Source organism: Schistocerca nitens, chromosome 3 (genome assembly GCF_023898315.1).
Source record: "Schistocerca nitens isolate TAMUIC-IGC-003100 chromosome 3, iqSchNite1.1, whole genome shotgun sequence".
In the NCBI taxonomy this organism is placed as follows: Eukaryota; Metazoa; Arthropoda; class Insecta; order Orthoptera; family Acrididae; genus Schistocerca; species Schistocerca nitens.
Genome location: NC_064616.1, coordinates 894,149,769 through 894,171,630, shown reverse-complemented (window position 1 = coordinate 894,171,630; position 21,862 = coordinate 894,149,769). Strand labels below are relative to the sequence as shown.

At 35.9% G+C, this 21,862-nt stretch overlaps 1 protein-coding gene across 1 annotated transcript in view; it reads left to right on the top strand.

Moving 5' to 3' along the window:
* Positions 1-21,862, top strand: part of LOC126248952 (homeobox protein onecut) — a 618,905-nt gene that overhangs the window by 571,908 nt on the left and 25,135 nt on the right. Inside the window, exon 4 of the mRNA XM_049950486.1 lies at positions 9,166-9,278. Within this exon, the coding sequence (XP_049806443.1) occupies positions 9,166-9,278 (113 nt within the window). The remainder of the gene's footprint in view (positions 1-9,165; positions 9,279-21,862) is intronic.

Sequence of the window (21,862 nt, the reverse complement as noted above, 5' to 3'; positions counted from 1 at the left end):
ATGTCAAGTTCGTCTACCGACACCAGGAACGATTTTCGCTCAACATTTGGGCAGGTGTTGTGAGTGACCATCTGATTGGGCCAGTCCGTCTACCTCCTCGACTTACCAGGGCAAATTACCTTCACTCTTTGCAAGAAACTCTAACCGTCCTGCTGGAACGTTTCCCCTGGACATACGGGTACACATGTGGTTGCAGCATGATGAGGCGCCGACACATAACAGTCGTGCTATGCGTGGATATTTAAATAAACTCTTCGACGGCCAGGTAATTGGCAGAAGTGCTCATAGGACATGGGCCTCACTATCACCAGACCTCACGCCACAGCACTTTATCCTGTGGGAATTCTTCAAGGTTCTAGTTCACCCACCCGCACACGAACTGCCTAGAAACGAAGAGGAATTCACGGATCGCATTCAACATGCCACCAATCACATCAGGGCAATGCCAGGAATCTCTGAAAGAGTTCGGGAAAACACCATTCATCGATACCAACTTGTGTTGCATCAGAGGGTCGCCAGTTCGAGCACCTGCTTTAAGGAAACAATGTCCTAGCTACAAAAAAGCCCTTTTCACGAGCTACACATTTTGTAAAAGTGTTTCTGTAAGCAAACTGACAGGCTGTTGACAGGTTTTACCCTTTACGTCTAATCATGAAACTACAATGGACGTGTCGGGACCCTGGCGGATTCGCCCCCAGGCCCCCCAGAGTGGAAGGCTGGTGCGCTACCACCGAGCGTGTGGGCCGTCTTGAATACATTGTGATCTCCGGCAGACAAAGCATTCGGAGTCATGCGTTGTCCATAGTATCTGGCAACAGTGCAATCCTCCGTCAAATCGGAGTGCGTGGCGCCAAGTTTTCGTAGTTTCAAAACTGTGCGATATCGACCTACACAACATTAGTAATTTTGGCTCCTTCTGACATCAGCTATCCATGGTTAAAATTTCGTGACACAATTTTTCTCCACCTTGTATATTAAAGTTTCTTCTTCAGATGTAGAAGTTCATCTATTGAGTAGAGAGAGTTGTCATTCAGAAATTCTTTTAATTTGTTTTTAAATGTTTGTTGGTTATCTGTCAGATTTTGAATGCTATTTGGCAAATGACCAAAGATTTTTCTGGGAGCATAATTCATCCCTTACTGCGCCAAAGTCAGATTTAACCCAGAGTAGTGAAGATCATCCTTCTAGTGTTGTAGCTATGCACTGGGATGGTTTATTAATAACAAATGCAGGGTGTTACAAAAAGGTACGGCCAAACTTTCAGGAAACATTCCTCACACACAAAGAAAGAAAATATGTTATGTGGACATGTGTCCGGAAACTTACTTTCCATCTTAGAGCTCATTTTATTACTTCTCTTCAAATCACATTAATCATGGAATGAAAACACACAGCAACAGAACGTACCAGCGTGACTTCAAACACTTTGTTACAGGAAATGTTCAAAATGTCCTCTGTTAGTGAGGATACATGCATCCACCCTCCGTCGCATGGAATCCCTGATGCGCTGATGCAGCCCTGCAGAATGGCGTATTGTATCACAGCCGTCCACAATACGAGCATGAAGAGTCTCTACATTTGTTACCGGGGTTGCATAGACAAGAGCTTTCAAATGCCCCCATAAATGAAAGTCAAGAGGGTTGAGGTCAGGAGAGCGTGGAGGCCATGGAATTGGTCCGCCTCTACCAATCCATCGGTCACCGAATCTCTTGTTGAGAAGCATACGAACACTTTATATGAAATGTGCAGGAGCTCCATCGTGCATGAACCACATGTTGTGTCGTACTTGTAAAGGCACATGTTCTAGCAGCACAGGTAGAGTATCCCGTATGAAATCATGATAACGTGCTCCATTGAGCGTAGGTGGACGAAACTAAAATGAGCTCTAACATGGAAATTAAGAGTTTCCGGACACATGTCCACATAACATCTTTTCTTTGTTTGCGTGTGAGGAATGTTTCCTGAAAGTTTGGCCGTACCTTTTTGTAACACCCTGTATATATATATACTCATATGTATTGCGAAGGTAGTGTGAATATTCCGAGTTCCATAAATAAATGTCTCCAAGGTCATCTAGGGTGGGCTCCAGCTATTATTCTAATTACACTCTTTTTTGCAATGAATACTTTTTCACATCATGATGAATTACCTCAAAATATGAAGCCATGTGAAAGCAGTGAATGAAAATAGCCATAGTAGGCCAATTTGCTGATATGTTTATTACCATAATTTGCAATAACCCTAATGGCATAAGTAACTGCACCTAACTGTTTCATCTGATCATCAATGTGTTTCTTCCAATTCAATTTCTCATCAGTGCATTTCTTATCAATGCACACCTGCAGAAATTTTGAATATTCTGCCTTAGCAATAGACTTCTGTTCAAAGTCTATATTTACTGTATAGAATTGTATATACTGTGTTTTCTCAAAATTTAATGAGAGTCCATTTGCACAGAACCACTTAATAATTTTCTGAAAGCCATTGCTTACAACTTCCTCAGTTAATTTTTGTTTGATGGATGTGATTCCTATACTTGTATCATCAGTAAAAAGAACTAGCTTTGAGTCTTCATGAAAAAAAAGGCATTAATATATATTTAGAACAATAAGGAACCCAAGATTGAAGCCTGAGGCACACCATTCTTGATACATCCCAAGTTAGCGGACTCTGCTGATTTTTGCAGACTATCCGTTCTTTTAATTTCACCCTTCTGTATCCTTCCAGTTAAATATAAATTAAACCATTTGCACACCGTCCCATTCATACCATAATACTTAAGCTTATCTAGAAGAATTTCGTGATTCACACAGTCAAAAACCTTTAAGAGATCACAAAATATCCAAATGGGTGATGTTCAGTAATTCAGAGCATTTAATATTTTGTCAGTGAAAGCATATATAGCATTTTCTCTTAAAAGGCCTTTCTGAAAACCAAACTGACATTTTGTAAGCAGTTTATTTTTGCAAATATGTGAAGCTACTCTTGAATTCATTACTTTTTCAAGAATTTTGGATAAAGATGTCAGAAGTGAGATTGAACAGTAGTTGTTAGCATCAGATCTATCCGCTTTATTGTGCATTGGTTGTTTGACAGTAGCATATGTCAGTCTATCTGGGAAAATGCCCTGTTTCAGTGAGCTACTACATATGTGATTGAGAATCCTACCGATCTGTTGAGGAACAAGCTATTACTACTCTATTGGAAATACTATTAATTCCACGCAATCTTTTACTTTTGAGTGAGTTTATTATTTTCATAATTTCAATAGGAGAGGTGGGTTGAATTTCAGTTTTATCAAATTACATAGGTATTGCCTCTTCCATATACAGCCTTGCATCTTCTAATGTATAGCTGGATCGTATTTCCTTTACAATACTTAAAAATGATTATTAAAAGTATTTTCTACTTCTGACTTTTTGTTAACAAATTTTTCATTGAGTCTGACAGAAATACGGTCTTCCTGTGCTCTCAGTTGCCCTGTTTCCCTTTTAATAATATTCAAAATTGTTTAATTTTATTATCAGAGGTACTAATCTGAGACATAATGCACAAACCTCTGGACTTTTTAATAACTTTTCTTAATACAGTGCAGTAGTTTTTACAATGTTTTAAAGTTTCTGGATCATTACTCCTTCTAGCTGTAAGATACATTTCCCTTTTCTGTATACAAGATTTTTTATTCCTTTAGTAAGTGATGGCTTTTTAGTTAAATTTTTAGCGCCAGGTTCCTTGTATAACTCACCCGGGTCTAACTGTTTCAAGCTTTCCCTAAAATTTGCGGTTGTTAAATTGTTGATTGAATGCACTGTTTTGTAGGACTGTTTTGCATTACGGTATGGAGCTGTGTCATATACTGTAACTAGCTGTGCATCATGATCAGTCAGACCATTCTTAACAGGAAAAGTTTTTATTTGATTAAATTTATCTTGTTCTATAAAAACATTATCTATCAGTGTGCTGCTTTCCTGTACCACATGAGTAGGAAAATCAATAACTGGCATCAAATTGAAAGAACCAAGTAATACTTCATGGTCAAGCTTTCTATTGGACTCTTTCTGAAAATCTACATTGAAAACCCCATAAACAATAATTTTCTTCCCTCTTTCTGGCAGATAGCAGAACAAAGAATCCACTTTTTTCAAAAATATCTGAAAATTTCGCAACGGAGACCTATACACAGCTAAAATTATAAAAGCACCATAATTTATTTTAAGCTCACATGCACATACTTCTGTATCTTGCTGTACAGAAAATTTTTTAGTTTCTGAATTTTTCACACTATGATAAATTTCAACATAAATGGCAACTCCTCTCTCCATAGTGTCTCTACTTACTTGAGCTGAAAGCTTATATCCACCTGCATTTACCTCTTCCACATCTGTGACTATATGATGTTCAGACAGGCATAGTACATCTATTCTGCCTTCAGTTTCTAAATTGTCTAAGCAAACAAGAATCTCATCTAGTTTGTTTTTTAATCCCATGATATTCTGATGCAATATACTAATATTATTTTTCACTGTGCATTTATGAGAATCTTGTGACATACCAACATTATTTTTCACTGTACTTTTATGAGACTCTTGTGATATTTTTACATCTGTAGCATCTGGCTCTCTGAGCTTCTCATTAAACTTAATTTCATTCAATGTTAATTAACTGGACACTGATCTTAGCCTAAAAAAGAGGTACTCCCATGTGTTTCAGTGCCAGCCTTAAAGTTTTTGCTAGTATCCCAGCCAATGTACCCTTCCCTTCCCCACTGAAATGCAGACCATGCCTTATGATGTCCTACCTACCAATAGCATCAATAGGAACCAAACCTGTGCCTTACAATGTAGCCAGCCAAAGCAGGTGATGTAGCTGCAAATTGACCCTCCTGATAGAGCTGTTCAATTGGGGCAAATCATACTGCATGAAAGCAGGAACCAAGCCAACATTTGTATGGTTTGTTGCAGCTGATATTTTTGCTAGGTCACACTTAATATTGTAGCCCTGATCCCCATCAATACTGTTTCGCACTCCACCCACTATCACAACATGGTCCTGCTTCATAAAACCCTTGCACAATGATCCTACAACCCCTATCACTTAGCTAAGACATGCACTGAGCTTGAAAAGACTTGTGATCTGGTACCTGTCACCTAATTATTTGATCTGCACTTGAGTTTTCAATTCATCTGTGAAGAGATTTGACTCTCAGAGTTTCATCATTCACAGTATTGTTCATGTGTTGTTTAACGTTTCATACTACTCACATTTCCTTCAGTTACCCTTGAACTGACAAACATTTCCCTTGGCTGACAGTAAATTTCTTCAGATTTGAACTTCTGTCCTTTTGAAAAGTCTCTGACCTCACAGCTCATAGAATGTTATATGACAGAGTTCATTTTAAACCGTCACACAATGCACAATAACAACTTGTTTTAACCGGCACTCACATGACATGAAAGCAAGATGTTGAAGTCATTGCTGCCTGGATTACTTCTACACTAGGTAGGGCCCAACCTACATTGGTAGCAAGTCTTATGGATACTGGGTTTAATGAGAGTTCAAACATAGGTTGCCAAGCTGATATACAGACAGATGGTAGTAACAATATAAGACCACAAAGTGTGTGACACCAGTCTTGCTGTATCTCATACATTGAGACATTGCTTGCTCTTCTGCTATGTGTAAGATTTATAAGTTCTTGTGACAGCTGCATGTCATTCACAGGAGGTAAAAATCATTAGACATCAAAGTAATCTCATTAATATACAAGCATGTCTCGTTGAGCACTACTTCCATACCATAGACGATTTCTTCTGGTAGTAACTTATAATGCTATATCAAGAAATTATTGTGTTGACTGAGTAAAGCTTTAAATTACCTTTTAGATTTTGTTAATATAAGCTGTATACAGACTTAAGCATTTTAAAGAAATATTTTCATTCTGGGCATTCTCTTTGCTGCTTTCTCTCTCTCTCTCTCTCTCTCTCTCTCTCTCTCTCTCTCTTTCTTTCTTTCTCTGTAGACACACAACTTTGTGAACTGCTGCTGCCACTTAAATCTTTATTCTTCAGTATTATTTTTTCAGATTCACAAATGGCAGGACTTTGGTTTTGCACATCTTCTGTGATACCTTTGTTACCTGCTCCTTTTGGATAAATTCTATACTAATAAATACATTTGCTATTATGGATTCAGCCACAAGTGACATGTCATGGTTACCCTAATTGTTTTTGCTATTCACCCTTCCAGTCATATTTACAGCACAGTACTGGCCAACTTACAGTTTACAATGAACGGGTAATGTAAAGATTAAAAGCCTTACTGGTATTAAGAAACTACAGTACTTCCTGGTGTTTTTGTGTCATATGATATCAATAAATATATATTTTGTAATCATATTGTTCTCTAATACAATTCTTTGGTGGTCACGTTTAGCTACACTGCTGTTCTGATCATTATATTATTTCTTTTCAGTGGTATGTAAGAGCCTTCATGATGCTACTGTCCATTCTCACAGCAAGAACAATCCAGTGTCCATAACCTATTTTTCTTTGTCCCAGCACAAAATGTTAATCAAGTTCTAATAATAAAAGGAGAGGATTCATATTAAAGGATTTGTGTAATGAGGAACAAAATGTGTGTCATGTGAGATTAGCTGATGTTGAAATAACCAGATTTTAAAAAGAGGAATAAATCCAAGCTTCTCTATTAAGCAGACAGTTAACTGAAGTTCTTATTTTTTTCTTTGGCATTGCTATGTCAGTGTTTAATGCAGTATTTTCAGCCTATTAAATTACACAAAGCAGTAGTCATGTATTGAGCATTTTAGTAAACTGTATTGCTAATACATTATAACTTACAATTTCCTGTTCTGTACATAACTTATGCTTCATTTAAAATCTTGTTTCTTCACACAGTTATCTTGATGCAGTTAGTAACCACATTTCAGGAAAATCATACATGAGAGAAGCCTCAGTTCTGTACTTTCAGATTAGAGATGTAGTAAATAAGCTAAACATTTTGAAAGGAAATTTTACTAGCTCACTTGACATTTTCTTCTGTGCGATACTATTATAGGAGAATTCATTGAGTTCACTAGTACATATCATCCTCCCTTATCATATATTGAATACCATAAGTACTGCAGAACTGTGCAGTGAATTGTTGCTTTTAAACGTAAGTGTAACAGCTGATGTCAGTATTCTAACCCAAAGGGCATTTCTTTTGTACCTATGCATGTTAATGTTAGTTAATAAATACAGTAATTTAAAATCCTTGATTTTTTTAGTTTTAGGGAGAAAGTCACAAAAATTTTATTATTGCAATAAAACATTTCTTCAGATTTAACCTTTGTAATCTACCATTTCAATATGTTACTACACTAAAGAGCCAAAGAAACATACACCTATGTAATATCATGCAGGTTCCCCACGAGCATGCAGAAGTGCCACAACACAATGTAGCATGGACTCAACTAATGGCTCTGAGCACTATGCGGGACTCAACTAATGTCTGAAGTAGTGCTGGAGGGGATTGACACCATGAATCCTGCAGAGCTGTCCATAAATCAGTAAGAGTACGAGGTGGTGGAAATCTCTTCTGAGCAGCACATTGCAAGGCATCCCAGATATGCTCAATAATGAAACTTCCTGGCAGATTAAAACTGTGTGCCAGACTGAGACTTGAACTTGGGACCTTTGCCTTTCGCAGGAGAGCTTCTGTAAAGTTTGGAAGGTAGGAGACGAGGTACTGGCAGAAGTAAAGCTGTGCGAATGGGGTGTGAGTCATGCTTGGGTAGCTCAGTGGTAGAGCACTTGCCCGCAAAAGGCAAAGGTCCCGAGTTCGAGTCTCGGTCCGGCACACAGTTTTAATCTGCCAGGAAGTTTCATATCAGCGCACACTCCGCTGCAGAGTGAAAATCTCATTCTGGATGCTCAATAATGTTCATGTCTGGGGAGTTTGGTGGCCAGCGGAAGTGTTGAAACTCACAACAGTGTTCCTGGAGCCATTCTGTAACTATTTTGGACATGCGGGGTGTTGCATTGTCATGCTGGAATTTCCCAAGTCTGTCAGAATGCACAATGGTCTTGAAAGGATGCAGGTGATCAGACAGGATCCTTACGTGTGTGTCATCTGTCAGAGTCATACGTAGATGTATGAGATGTCCCATATCACTCCAACTGCACATGCCCCATACCGTTACAGAGCCTCCAGCAGCTTGAACAGTACCTGCTGACATGCAGGGTCCATGGATTCATGAGGTTGTCTCCATACCCATACACGTCCATCCACTCGATACAATTTCAAACCAGAATCGTCTGACTAGGCATCATGTTTCCAGTCATCAACAATCCAATTTCAGTGTTGATGGGCCCAGGCAAGGCTTTTGATGGCCCAGCATTGAAATCTGCAGCAACTTGCGGAAGGGTTGTGTTTCTGTCATGTTGAAAGAGTCTCTTCAGTCATCATTGGTCCCGTTCTTGCAGGATCTTTTTGCAGCTGCAGCAATGTCAGAGATTTGATGTTTTACCATGTTTCTGACATTCATGGCACAGTCATGAAATTGTCATATGGGAAAATCCCGACTTCATTGGTGTGCTGAGTATACCACCACATTCAAGCTCATTTACATCTTGAAACCTGCCATTGTAGCAGTAGTAACCGTTCTAACTGCACCAGACACTTGTTGTCTTATATAGAGGTTTCTGATTGCAGTGCCATATTCTGCCTGTTTACATATATCAGTATTTGAATATGCATGCTTATACCAGTTTCTTTGGTGCTTCAGTGTATATACTCTTTGCTTATCTCATTGTTGTTCCTCCATCGCTTTCCCAAGTTATTATTTGTTAGATGGAGAAATTAATATTTCAGCCAGACATACCAACATTATGCTAATTGTGATATGAGTTGTGATGTACCTTTGGCCCACAAAACTACATTTTTCTGAAATTATGGACATTGATTACATACTTCTTGCAAATTATGGGTGTAATGCTATAGTATAGAGATTATGTCAATTAATAAATTAAATACATTTTTGTGTGGCATTTCAATGAGTTATCACAATTTTGTTATTTCCAGGCCAATTGAACAAACTTTGGCTGTTTAAATCTTTGCTATAAATAAAAGTCAGCTGTTTTACAGTAATCAACAACTATGTTTCAGCCTGCAAGAGGAAAGACGACCCCCAGAGCCAACCAGAGCACTCACCCGCCCCCAAGAAGCCACGATTGGTTTTCACCGACCTGCAGCGCCGTACTCTACAGGCTATTTTTAAGGTGGAACTACCATGTATATATTTTGCCTGCAGTTAGAAATCGATATGGAGAGCGGAATATGTTAGCTCATGGAGGAAGAATAGCACCTCTTTGGATATCGGATAATGAGTCTGAGTCCCCTGGCACAAGTTTGACCATGGAAAGTCAGGTGCATGGTACAGAGTTCGGTATCTCCAAATTCGTATGGAAGATAGCAAATATGACAGCGTTATCAAGAAAGTAATACAGAGGAAATGATGATGTTTTATTTTCCTGTGAGAAACACTACATTTCTCAGAGCTAATATTTATTTCAAATGATCAGAAGTGAAAGCAAACCATATGTGCTCTACTCTGACCACTAAAAATCATGAAAAATTCAACTATTAGTAAAACATGGAAAAGAAAAGCATAGTGAAAGAATTAAATAATACAGCCAGTACTAGATTTAAATAATTAGGTCTTCTCAGAAGTGAAATGGATTAGTAACTATATATTTGAACATATTTCTCTTGTTTGGATGCAGAAGGCTCATCACTAAAATTAACTAACACTGACATTAGCCATATATTTGTAAATTAAAATAACAGTAATTGCTGGTGATGCTGACATTTAGCATGGAGATGGTAGCAACGTAACTGAAATATGCAGTTGGTATTCACAAAAAAGTTATTATTGAGCTTCTAGAAATCATGAAGGATGCAAATATTTAAACCAGCTTCTGGTTGTAAGCTATTTTGTCATTTTTAGTGATGCATTTGTAAGATCCTTATATTTTGAAGAAGACTCATATACTATTTGATTAAAGGTTACTCTACTTCAGCATGGTGTATGGACACAAATCTGCATCTGACATCTTATGCAAAATAATAAAATATTCAAAGAACCACTAAAAATTTATGATGCTGCTTTCAAAAATCTAAATGAATAGCAGATCACTGATTTGTGATACTAGTTAATTTATAGAAAATCCTTTAAGTAACTGAATGACATGCTTTACTTAGTGTTTTCATGCATAACTTTTAAAGAACTGTGATTCAGTCTATTGTTTTCATTGCTCAGAGAGGACATATATGCTGCTGTCATATTAAAACTTGCCTAAGTCCAAGGTGATGCAAGATCAGTTTTCTTGTGAAATAGGAGGGGAAAGGGAAATGGTTGCATATAATGATGACTGAAATTTAATATCTTGAAAGTCACTACAAAATATAAAACACACTAAATTCTGTAACAACAAAAATTGGTTGACAAATGATAGGCAAATATTATGCTTAAAACAGTGTTGCAAAAATATGGGTTTCTGCATGAATGATTCAGCAAGAACTCTCACCATAAGGAAAAGAAACAGCAAAACCTCGTTCATTGTGAATCAGTGTCTGACATCTCATTTTAGTATATGTAACAGAATTCAAAATCATGGTTACCTTTGTGATGGGCACAACTCCAGTTACACGACTTACCACATTATATAAAGGGCACTAGATATTGCAAGTATGTAAAGACTGGTAGACTTAAAAATTGTATCTGAACATAATATGCACAGTTTACTGAGATTTGTTTACTACTCTGCCTCAGTTTATTACAAATCAAGTGAATTTATGTTTTCAGTAGTGGTTAGCAATAGTTTCAGAAGGTATGCAGTCTTTTGAAGAAGTTTGATGGAACATATTGAGTCTTCTATATGAAGAGAAGCCAGCCATTAAAAAACATATATGTTGTTTGTATAAGTGGCATCATCAGTTATCTGGATATATTCACACAGAATACTTTTTTACTAACAGGAAACAAAAAGAAAGAAGATAAACATCCCAGGAAATAATTTCCAGTTCAAAATGAAACACTAATACATTGCTAGATGGGCCTCTGCATCAAAATTTAAGTGTGCTATATGTTGTAGCAGATGAAAATCAACAATTTGACAATATGACTTACATTGGAAGATTGAATGCTATGCTACACAACAGTATATAATGAAGGTTTGTCTAATCCAGAGAATATTGAATGTTTTTTTTTCCTTCACACAGAGGAAAATAATAATGATGATGACGATGAAGAATAATTGCAGCTGGTACTTTACTAAGATGTTTGCAATTCTAACTGTCTTTGTGATAATTATGTGGAATTTTCACGTAGAACTACCTTCATCTAAATTAAGAAGGAAGTCTAATTTGGTGCCGATCAGAGATTTTTCACTTATAGTGAAATAAATCAATAAAATCTACTTATGTTTACCCATATTAAGTGAAGCAATGGAATACATATTTAGTAACCTGGAAGGGGACAGGGCATTATGTGCACTTATTGTAGTGAATGTAATACTTGTTTATGCTTACTGATGTGATGAAAGGTGAAAATATGTACTACAAAGATGAACAACAGAAGAAGGAAAAATTAAAACTCTCTTGGAAACATGGAAAGATGTCATCTGTGACATTCGATGGAACTGTAAGGCCATGTTCATTCAGATGTGTCAGCTGATGGACATACATACTCAATATTTTCTCAATCATCATGAAGAAGTGCCAGTGGTTCACATAATTGACTGCCCACATGCTGGCTGAGTAAGTGATTGACACAACATTGGTGAAGTGAAGGTTTAAATCTTAGTAAAAATATACAAGCAAGACAACAACTGCCTTCCACCTCTTCAGAACACTAAAGTGCTAGATTTATTGAAGAACGAGCTGAGCTAACAAATCAGTCATTTCACTGATGTAACTAAGCACAAAACAGAAGAATTTAATGGATTTTCAGACGAATGACATTGAAGATGCCTTACTGCTTAAGATTTTCACAGATATTACCTGTGATCAATATGAAGCGATCATTTCAGAAATAATTTTCTCACTTTTAATACCATATTGCATTTGTTATAAGAAACACCTTCTTCTTGAGGTGTCCTTAAGACATAACTGAAAAACCACAGAATATTGCAAAACAGGAGTGCCTTAATTCATAATATGTTATATCAGTTACCATAATGCAAATAATAGTGATATTGTTGGTAGTCAGAAGGTCTTGGAACTGATTATGTCAGTTCTACAATAATAATGAATACACATTATCAGTGATGTAATTGTATTGTGGCGGATCTACACTCTACGTTATGTTGGATGAATATATGAGACTGAGGGCACATTCGAATATTTAGTTTGGTTTACAGTTTCCTCTTTGTTAAACTGAACATCCAATAAAATGCAGGGAGTGAGAATTTACTATGAAACTGCAAGCAATTTAATATGTATTCTACCAGAATTGACAATTGGGTTATACTGTGAAATCTGAAGAATATTTGCAATAAGCTTCTACACTATGAATATTCTGTTATAAACGGATTAATGTTCAGCGGCTGAATGTGAATAATGATTTAAAGCAGAGTCTGTGAGGGGTGGTAGACTCAAAATCTTAATTAAGAATACAGTTTAAAATCTTTGAATGAATATTCATGGTGGAGCAATGGGGCAGAAGTCACAAGGAAGACCAAACAGCGAGTGAACATTTGAAACTGTTGCATCTGTTTTAATTACTTTAACCACCAAAAGGGTTTTCAGACCATGAATCAGTAGTATGCTACTAGCAGTGAAATTGTGTTTGTGCGTTATTCAAAATAATATGCTGGTATATAGAATGAAAAAATTCGGAACAGATAAATGTGTGTGAACGAAGTTTTGATGGAAGAACATTATTATACACCTTGGACAACCTGATTAATTCTGTCTTTGTAGTGAAGATTAAAAAAAGGCTCTGTTTTCAGATGAATGTGGTGTGAAATTGTCCACTGACGTGGGATAGTTTTGAGATGAACCTTCTAACAAAACAGAATAGCACCATGTTTTATTTTAGTTTAGTAACAAAAGTCACTGTATATTGTGAATTACACTCAGGATATCAAAACTCAACTCATTCAAAATACAGTTTTTAACCAATGGTTTATGAATGTAGTGTAATTACACTATTTCTTCTGCAGCTATCAGGAAAATACAACAATATGATGATATAATATGTTTATACAATTTACCTCTAATAACTCAAAAGTATGATTACTGTGCTCTGCTTCAAAAATTGTGTGACATAGAAGAATATGTTGACAGTGATAGTCTTGAGAATGGCTATGCAGCTGGAAGTACATATTAGTGAATAAAATAAAATAAAATAAAATAAAATGATGGTTTAACCCCAACAATAGCAGCAATTGTGTCATATTGATATCATCAAGAAATTTATCATGGCTCTGGACCCTGATGCAACTACAGTATATTTCATCATTTGCACAAAATGAAATAGTTATTTATTTTTCTAATACACAAATATTTTATTAAACAGAGCTAAAAGAAGAAGGAAATATTATCTTAGTACCACTTTCTGTCAATCTGAAGATAGTTGATGCCAGAATAGAAGAAATCATTCAGTAATGAACAAATTACACAGCTTCTACCTAGCCTTCACAGGATACAATGTACTCTGCAAGCCTGAATATTTATCAAAAGACAGTCAAGCTTATCAGCAAGCAAATTCTAAGTGTTGAAATGATTACAGTTCAATACAACTACATCAGTGTTACTTCACAGAAGAAATGGAATATTGTTGTGAATCTTCAGGACAATACTCAAGAGAGTGCTGCTGTATGAGACATAAACAACTGCACAGTGAAGATATAAATTATTATATTTTTCTTATTTTCGCACATAATTGTTAACTGGCTCTTGGCAGAATTACATGTGATGTGCCACATCTGTCAACTGACTTATGCTAATATTACTGTGTTTAATATTGAAACTGAAGAAGAGCTGTGTGGTTTGAATCTACAAGAAGAAAATTTTCAAGAAATTGACATTTAGCAAAAAAATTATACGGAGTAAAAAAAGTGATGAAAACTGTTTTACAATCTGTCTTTTAGTTACTTCACATATCATGTACTGGAGGAATCTAGATAGGTACTAATTTTGCTACTGTGGATACATATAGTGCAATTTATGATCATTTACAGACAAAAATGATGTGTGGCTGTGAATCTTGACAGGGAAATATTCGTATGGTGCTATTTTATTGGACATAATTTTCAGTATGAAGAAGAAAATTATATGGTTATATTTATTTTTTCTAGCAGATGTATAAAAATATATAAATATATATTTATATTTTTCTACATATACAAATTCATTGGCAAGGATTTTAACTCCACACTCGTCAGGTGATCATAAAATAATCTAAAATGCAGCATCTATTGATACTGTTCTGCTCAAGAAAACAGAAGTTGGCAAGCATTAGAACACTGGACAATGTGGAGTACAGTGACCTTCAAGAACATAATAATGGATTCTACCATCTATAATGAAGGGAACTTTATCTGTCTTTACGTGTTGTGTTGACTGCACCTATGTATGTTAAAATATATTTTGTACAGATGTCTATGCTTGTTCTTTTTATTGCAATTGTTTTCACATTTATTTTTGTTTCACTAAAGTGAAACTTGGAGAGCCTTGTGCACTCTGTTGCACTAGGCTCTTCACCTTGCAAAGCATAATATTGTTTCCCAACATGGAGATACCGAACTCTACACCTGAATTCCAGATGGCCTCAAAGAAACAAGCTGATATTGAATTATTTTCATCACAGCACACTTCTCAAATTCCATCTTTGTGACAAAACTGTGGCACTATTTGGGACAACTATAAATTTGAAATTTTAGCTAATACAGCCCTTTGCTTGACTGGAAAGTTTCATTACAGTTTGGCGACCTATGTTACAACCAAGACATTTAAAACACGTAAATATTTTCTGGAAGTAAAATAACAGATTTCTAAAAATGTAAGAAAAGAAAAACAAGTCCAAATAGTGCAACTAAAGAAATATATGTCATGAAGGAATGAGAGAAGTCGTGAAGTTAATGGTTGTTGATAGTTTCACTATTTTCTTTTATGCCTGATGCAAATGTGGGTCAGTTCACTAATCAAGTGTGAAACAGACTAAATATTCCATCTCCACATCTTCCTTCTCCATCAGTAGTTTAAGGAAATTATATTTATATGTTTATCTTTCTTCAGTAATTTCTGTGTGACCATGTTATGCTGGAACTCAGGTGGAGAGTTCATCCTATTGAAAAGGGAACGGAATAATAAATTCATTTTCCTGCTAAATGGTTACAGTTTTCAAGAGAGTTAATTTATCGAAGAGTCCAAAAGGCTTAATGTGATGCAGAAATTATAGGTTTGCCACTACTCTTTACCATGAAAGGAAGAAGCCCAAGTTTCAGAAACTGAAGCCATTATTTCACATAATCTCATTGTGTTTCGTGTAAGATGTCTGTGTTCTTGACCACAAAAATGTGTGATGAATATGAGCAGTTGTTGAACAGGAATGTCAGCAGATCATTGAATGAAAATTCCAATACATTTTTTGCATAATATCACTTTCAATAAGGAAGGAAAAAGGATCTGTTGATAAGAAAGGGATAATATTGTTTTTTTCCTTTCAACAGAATGAGAATACATCTAACCATATCCAGAAGGAGTACTTATAGGCTTCCTGCATTACTTGATGTTACTTTCAACTACTTAGGCTTCACTTCATAAAGAAACTTAAACGTAGATTCATTTCCTCCCTCCATCCCTCCCTCCTTCCCTCCATCCCTGCCTCCCTCCCTCCCTCCCTTCCCTCTCTCTCTCTCTCTCTCTCTCTCTCTCTCTCTCTCTCTCTCTCTCTCCCTCCCTCAACTGTTTTTAGATGTTCCAGAGATTTTTTTGCCCGTGTATTCTTAACTATACAATTTCTGCAGTAGATAATGCAGGAATTGAGGCAAATTTTGTATAAAGCAATGTTTATTTGATTTGTTTGCTGTTGGGTAGAGCATCCTCAGCTCCTAAGTTAGAGCAAGGATACTTTAAGAGATATGACTGAAAATAGCACCACAGCAGTTACTTAGGGAAGCTGGGATATATTAATAATCTATTTGCTTGAAAGGTGGCATTTTTTAAGGATTTGCAGATAGATCTCATTTTAAATACAACATTTAGAGAATGACTTGGACATAGATTCTGACACACTGCAGACCATTCAGTGCCAATATTTGCTCAAAACTGTATATGGATATGCAGAACAAAGAAGAAAAATAAACCTTTGTCAGTGCCATCCTACCACACTTCAATAGCAGTGGTTTAGGTAAGTGATGGCAATCATTACATATTTGGTTCATTTAGTTTCTCTATAGTTTCTTTTTATTCTATGTTTTTGGATACATCTACCTTCCTGTCATGTCCAGACCCCAGTGGGGAGATGAACTCAAGTAGAAGTGTACTGTCCACTCTTTGAAAAAGTACTGAAAGAGTCATCACCACCTTTAAAAAGTTTGGAAAGCATTATTGAGCAGAATACTTCTGTGTACTTGCCTATTTCATGACTGTGTTTGGTTATCTGTGCAACTTGTAAGCCCCCAAAATACAGTCAGTAGATTCAATGGATTTATGTTCACTGAGTTATGGTGCAGTGTGCTGAAACATTATATAACAAGTTTATGTTTCTGATGAGTAAAAATGTCTTGAATATTTTCTCCTCAGGATCTGACATTTACAGTTTTAAGATCAGTGTTTCAATAATGAAATGAAATATGCATGTGGATAGGGCCTCCTGTTGGACAGACTAGTTTCCTGGTGCAAGTCTTTTTAATTGATGCCACTGCAGCAACTTGTGTGTCAATTAGGATGACATAAAAATGAAGACAACACAACACCCAGTCCCCAAGCAGAGAATATCTCTGACCCAGTTGGGAATCAGACCCAGTTCCCTTTCATGGCATCTTGCCACATTGATCATGCAACTAGGGGGGCAGACAGTACTACAATAAGTCTGTGTAACATCAAATACTACAGAAATAAATTAAAAAGATAACTACAAATGGGAGTAGGCATGAGATCTCCTGAATTGGTTCTCTATTAATCCAAGTTAATTTAGAATACTTATAAGAGTCACTTTAATTGATGTAATTTGATTTTGTTATTTTGACTATTTAAGATTTAATTTGCTGTTAACTTCATTCAGCTGTGGTAAACATGAGTCTCTGATATATTCATTTTATATCTGTGGTATGCAGTTTACAATTTGACCCTCCACTATGTGTCATTGATCACAATTTGAAATAAATGTCATATAATTCAATGAGGAATGCTTTGGACATTTTGGGATACATTTTATGCCCCATCAAATGCTAAACATTCTATCTTTACAAAATGCTGTTTCTTTATACTCTTGCATCTCCCAGAACAAAACAAGCAGCTCTTTTAATTTACAACATTTAATTCCAGCAGATCTTTGTGTGTTATCAAAAGAAGAGTGTCCAAAAAAATAATGTCTTCATGGATAGAAATGGACTAGAATTTTGAATTGTTTGCTTGTTTTCATAAACTTCTTTTCCAATTTGTCAAAATAAACTACTGTAAGTTATTGTGGACTGACTGGTTGTTTTGCATTTCATTTGTTGCTGTTGTTGTATGGCCACATTTCTCAAAGAATAAGTACCATCATTACATACTTCGAAACAGTTAATGCCTTCTTGAGTTTTCCTGGTAGATTGACTTTGGACAAGACCTACAATTGAACTGCACTTTGAAAATAAGTAATACTGATTAATTGAAATTTTGTCATCAGTTGCAGTCCCAGAAGTATTTTTTGAGGTGATATTTGAAATGCACTGAAGAACTATGTAACACCATACAACTAGAGGAATTTCCAGATTCCCCATTAGATTAGATTAGATTAATACTAGTTCCATGAATCATGAATACGATATTTCTTAATGATGTGGAACAAGTCAAATTTTCCAATACATGACATAATTAAGTTAATTTAACAACATAATTAAGTTAATATAACAACTTTTTTTTCCTTAATTTATATCTAAAAATTCCTCTATGGAGTAGAAGGAGTTGTCATTCAGAAATTCTTTTAATTTCTTCTTAAATACTTGTTGGTTATCTGTCAGATTTTTGATACATTATGAACTCTCCAGTTGTATGGACCCATCTAGATTTCCATAGATTTTTGGAGCATTTTTGCAAAATTGTATCATTTAGCATAAGATGTTTCATGCTATTTCACTTGATGACTCACCAGTATATTTTCGTTCAGCAGTAGTGTTCCCTTCAGCTATTTTTAAGTGATCTCCCACATCCATCTTATTTTACAAAGGACATTTGATCCCTGTCAAATATGGCAAACCTATTAAAACTGTTTTGCAAAAGTGATTGTGACTCTTGTCAATACATTTTTCAAGACTTAAATTAACATTAAATCATTACACAAAAGTGCTTTCTCCTGTCCTCCATAGAATTGGCAGTGGTAATGTTCACAAGTAATCTGTGTGACTGGAGAGGTAGTAGCACGGTGTGGAAGTATATTTGACTATATCAGAGTAAACTGTGGAGTTTATATGATATTTTTGCCCTGAATGTTCAAAGTTGTGCTTGATGTAGGTGTAGAATACTCTGCAACCAGCTTTAATTATGGCTTCATGGTTAAGTTGAGTACTTTGTGTACAAAAAAGTAAATTTATTATGGGTTGACAAATTTTTGCAACAACAAAAAAGTTTATTGTCCTAAATAGTTCTCTGAATAATGCTACCAGGCATGCTGCCACATTTCTGCAAATGTGCAGGAAAATGAGCATACTCAGACACATGGACATAGAAGCTGAAACATTTCATAAGTATGAGAGGCAGCTCCAATTAGCAAAATAATTATAGACAAGGACAAGGCTATTAGTGGATGTGAGATACAAAAAGATTCAATGACTCTTTAAAAAATCCAGAACAGTGGCCAATGTAGAGATGATTATTCCCACAAAAGTTGCAATGTCTCCTGGTTTCTAGTTTAGCAAATAAAAAAAGAGAGAAAACGATACCAATCTACAAAACAGGCAGTACTGTCCCTCATATCTCTCATCCTGTATTATTTAACTTTGTATTTCTAGCATGTATCCTGAAAACTCTGATCATGTGAAACTCAACTCTTATTTGTCACAAATAATATACTAACAGCAATTCATAGAGGTATCCAAATGAATTTCATGCTTGTGGACTTCTTAAAACTGTTTGATTTATTATCTGGCAGATCATAAAGAATGTAGACATGTATTGGATATCTGACCAGCTTTTCAACTAAGCTGAGAATTTCTTTGCTGACAGAATGCCACTTTCTATTAAATCCCTGGGCAGTGTGGTAAGCTATTCATGTTCATGTCACATAGTAACAATATCAATTTCAATCTCAAAGTTTTCACTGAGAACATGTTCATTTATGAGGAGGTGATGTCTGATAAATATTCAAATAAGAGTCAGTATGATTATGAAACAAATATCTGCTTTGTACACAGATAATAACTAGCTGTTGTTGTAGATAAATATACCTGTGTATTTTATGAAACATTGAAATATAGTAGTCTTTAGTAATGCAAAAGGTATGTCACAACTTGAGTTAGTGTGTTTACACAGTATGATACCTAGGGACCTCAATGAATTTAGATTTGAAGTGAGCATCTCTGAAATCATAATGCACTCCTATACATTGATGATAACTCAAAACACTTTCTACAGATGCTCTGCTTGCATCATCCAGGACTGGTTGTGTGAGCTGATGATGAATTGCCATGTCTTTTCTGGTCACCACAATCACCAAATCTCAATATTATTGAGCCATTGTAGTCTACTTTGGAGAGAAGGGTACTTGATCACTGTCTACCTTCATCATTGTTACCTGAACTTCCCGTTATTTTGCAGGAAGAATGGTATAAGATTCCCTTGAAAATCATCCATTCCAAGATGACTGGCAGCTGTTTTGAATACTAGTGGTTTTTCTATACTGTATTAGGCTTGGTAATGTGTTGGGTTGTTGGTGTTTCCGTATTTTTCTCCATTCTCTGTATTCCTGTAAACATCTTAATTAAAACAATATTTTTAAGTTATGTATTGAAATTACAAGGAGTTAGACCATAGTGTAATTATAGCCAATGATGAGAACTATGTTTGTTCCCTTTGTATCTTAAAGTCTTCAAGATAGCTCAGTTAAATCACAGAAAACTAATGATGGTACTTTCAGACCTCCAATATTGTCTCTTTGATGGTAAGGAAGCTCAGTAAAGAAACTGTATATGTCATGAAATGGAAAGGCTAAAATTTTGGTGCCATTTGGCAGGAAAGAGAATTTTTAGAAAATTAAGAAGGCAAATGGGAACTGTTGAGATTAAAAGTGATGTTATAGAAACTACTGTCTAATGTGTATGTTGCTACATGGTTTACTGCATTAATAATCATCAAATTTGTCATTTACAGGTTTGTTATATGTTTGCACTGTTATGCTAATTCCTAGGGTTAATTTATTTTTGGGGCAACCATGTCGCCTCCACAGCTGGTAACCTGTGATCTCTTCAGCAGATGATGAAGCATCAACCAAGTGAAGTAGAACAGTACTTGTATTCAGGACGGTGATGGTTCAAATTTGTGTCAGGCAATCCAGATTTAGGGTTCCCTAGGTTTTCCTAAATCGCTCCACGGAAATGCTAGGATGGTTCCTTTGAAAATGGCTCAGCCAATTTCCTTCCTCATTCTTTTGTAAGCCAAGGTTGTCATGAACCGCTAATGACTTCACTGTCAGTGAGGCATTAAACTCTAATCTACCTTATGAAGCAACAGTCAGTCAAGAGATCAGTGTACTACAGGATGGTAGCTGAGATCAGAAAAAACAATGATGGATTACATGTCAAGGCGAAACAGAATCTTCTATGAGAATTAATTTACGTCCACAATTATTGTTTATCGGTAGCAGATATCTCCTGGACCTATACTAAATCTATTAAAAACATTTGATCTGTGCATAGTTACTTATGTAGAGTATTTATTTTTTATTTATTCATCTTTGGACATTATCATTATCAGTTGTATAACAATTATGGATCACTTTAGAAATACAAGTAAAGTATGTACATAATTCCCAAATTTACATATATTATCCATATGACTGATCACTGCTACAAAAAATGTCCAAGACATATGAGCGATTTCCAGGATACAAATTTTGAGGACACTCAAGATGTCTGACAGTATGTCTTGGGAGCCACAGGTGAACTCCACATTGGTAGTCTTTTCTCATTTGTATAGTAGGTCACTGGATCTCCTATCATTGATCTGGATCCTGTTGATTGTGCTCCACGTCCTCCAGGGCAGGTCAAGTTCCCAAGGTTTTTGTTGGCTATGACAAAGCTATGGAGTCTGGTGGAGTATTATTACACTACTGGCCATTAAAATTGCTACACCAAGAAGAAATGCAGATGATAAATGGGTATTCATTGGACAAATATATTATACTAGAACTATCATGTGATTACATTTTCACGCAATTTGGGTGCATAGATCCTGAGAAATCAGTACCCAGAACTACCATCTCTGGCTGTAATAACGACCTTGATATGCCTGGGCATTGAGTCAAACAGAGCTTGGATGACATGTACAGGTACAGCCACCCATGCAGCTTCAACACGATACCACAGTTCATCAAGAGTAGTGACTGGCATAGTGTGATGAGCCAGTTGCTCGGCCACCATTGACCAGATGTTTTCAATTG